The 441-nt window shown below is 69.4% G+C and overlaps 1 protein-coding gene across 1 annotated transcript in view; it reads right to left on the bottom strand.

Moving 5' to 3' along the window:
• Positions 1 to 426, bottom strand: part of LRAT (lecithin retinol acyltransferase (phosphatidylcholine--retinol O-acyltransferase)) — a 1282-nt gene extending 856 nt beyond the window's left edge. The window contains exon 1 of the mRNA XM_009283322.1: positions 4 to 426. Within this exon, the coding sequence (XP_009281597.1) occupies positions 4 to 426 (423 nt within the window). The remainder of the gene's footprint in view (positions 1 to 3) is intronic.
• Between the last annotated feature and the right edge of the window lie 15 nt (positions 427 to 441).

Raw genomic sequence — 441 nt, 5'->3', positions numbered from 1 at the left:
CGCCTCCTCGCTGCCCAGCACCTGGTCCTCGAAGAGCCGGTCCATGTGGTTGACCAGGATGCTGCCGCCGTAGGCGAAGTCCTCCACCGTGTCCACGCGGATGCTGGCCGTTTTGGTGATGACGCCCAGGATGAGCCGCTTGTTGGTCACCACCTGCTGGATCTGCCGGCGGTCGCCGGTGAAGGCGGGCAGGATGTCGGGCATCAGGTGGGCGACGCGGTTCTCGCCCAAGTAGATGCCGAAGTGGACGAAGAGGGTGCGGGGCACCTCCAGCAGGTCGCCCCGCTTGAAGCAGCTGGTGTCGTAGTAGCCGGGGGCCGCCGCCGGCGGTTCCCCGCCGGAGCCCGCGGGCAGGGGCCGGACGTGGACGAGGAGCAGCAGCTTCTCCAGCAGCAGCGAGGCCGCCTGCGGCACCGGGTTCTTCATGGTCGACGGGGGGAG

This window comes from Aptenodytes forsteri, unplaced genomic scaffold (assembly GCF_000699145.1).
Source record: "Aptenodytes forsteri isolate BGI_AS27 unplaced genomic scaffold, ASM69914v1 Scaffold6, whole genome shotgun sequence".
Classification (NCBI taxonomy): Eukaryota; Metazoa; Chordata; class Aves; order Sphenisciformes; family Spheniscidae; genus Aptenodytes; species Aptenodytes forsteri.
Note: the sequence above shows the minus strand (reverse complement) of the source record. Positions and strands in the feature narration are given on the sequence as shown.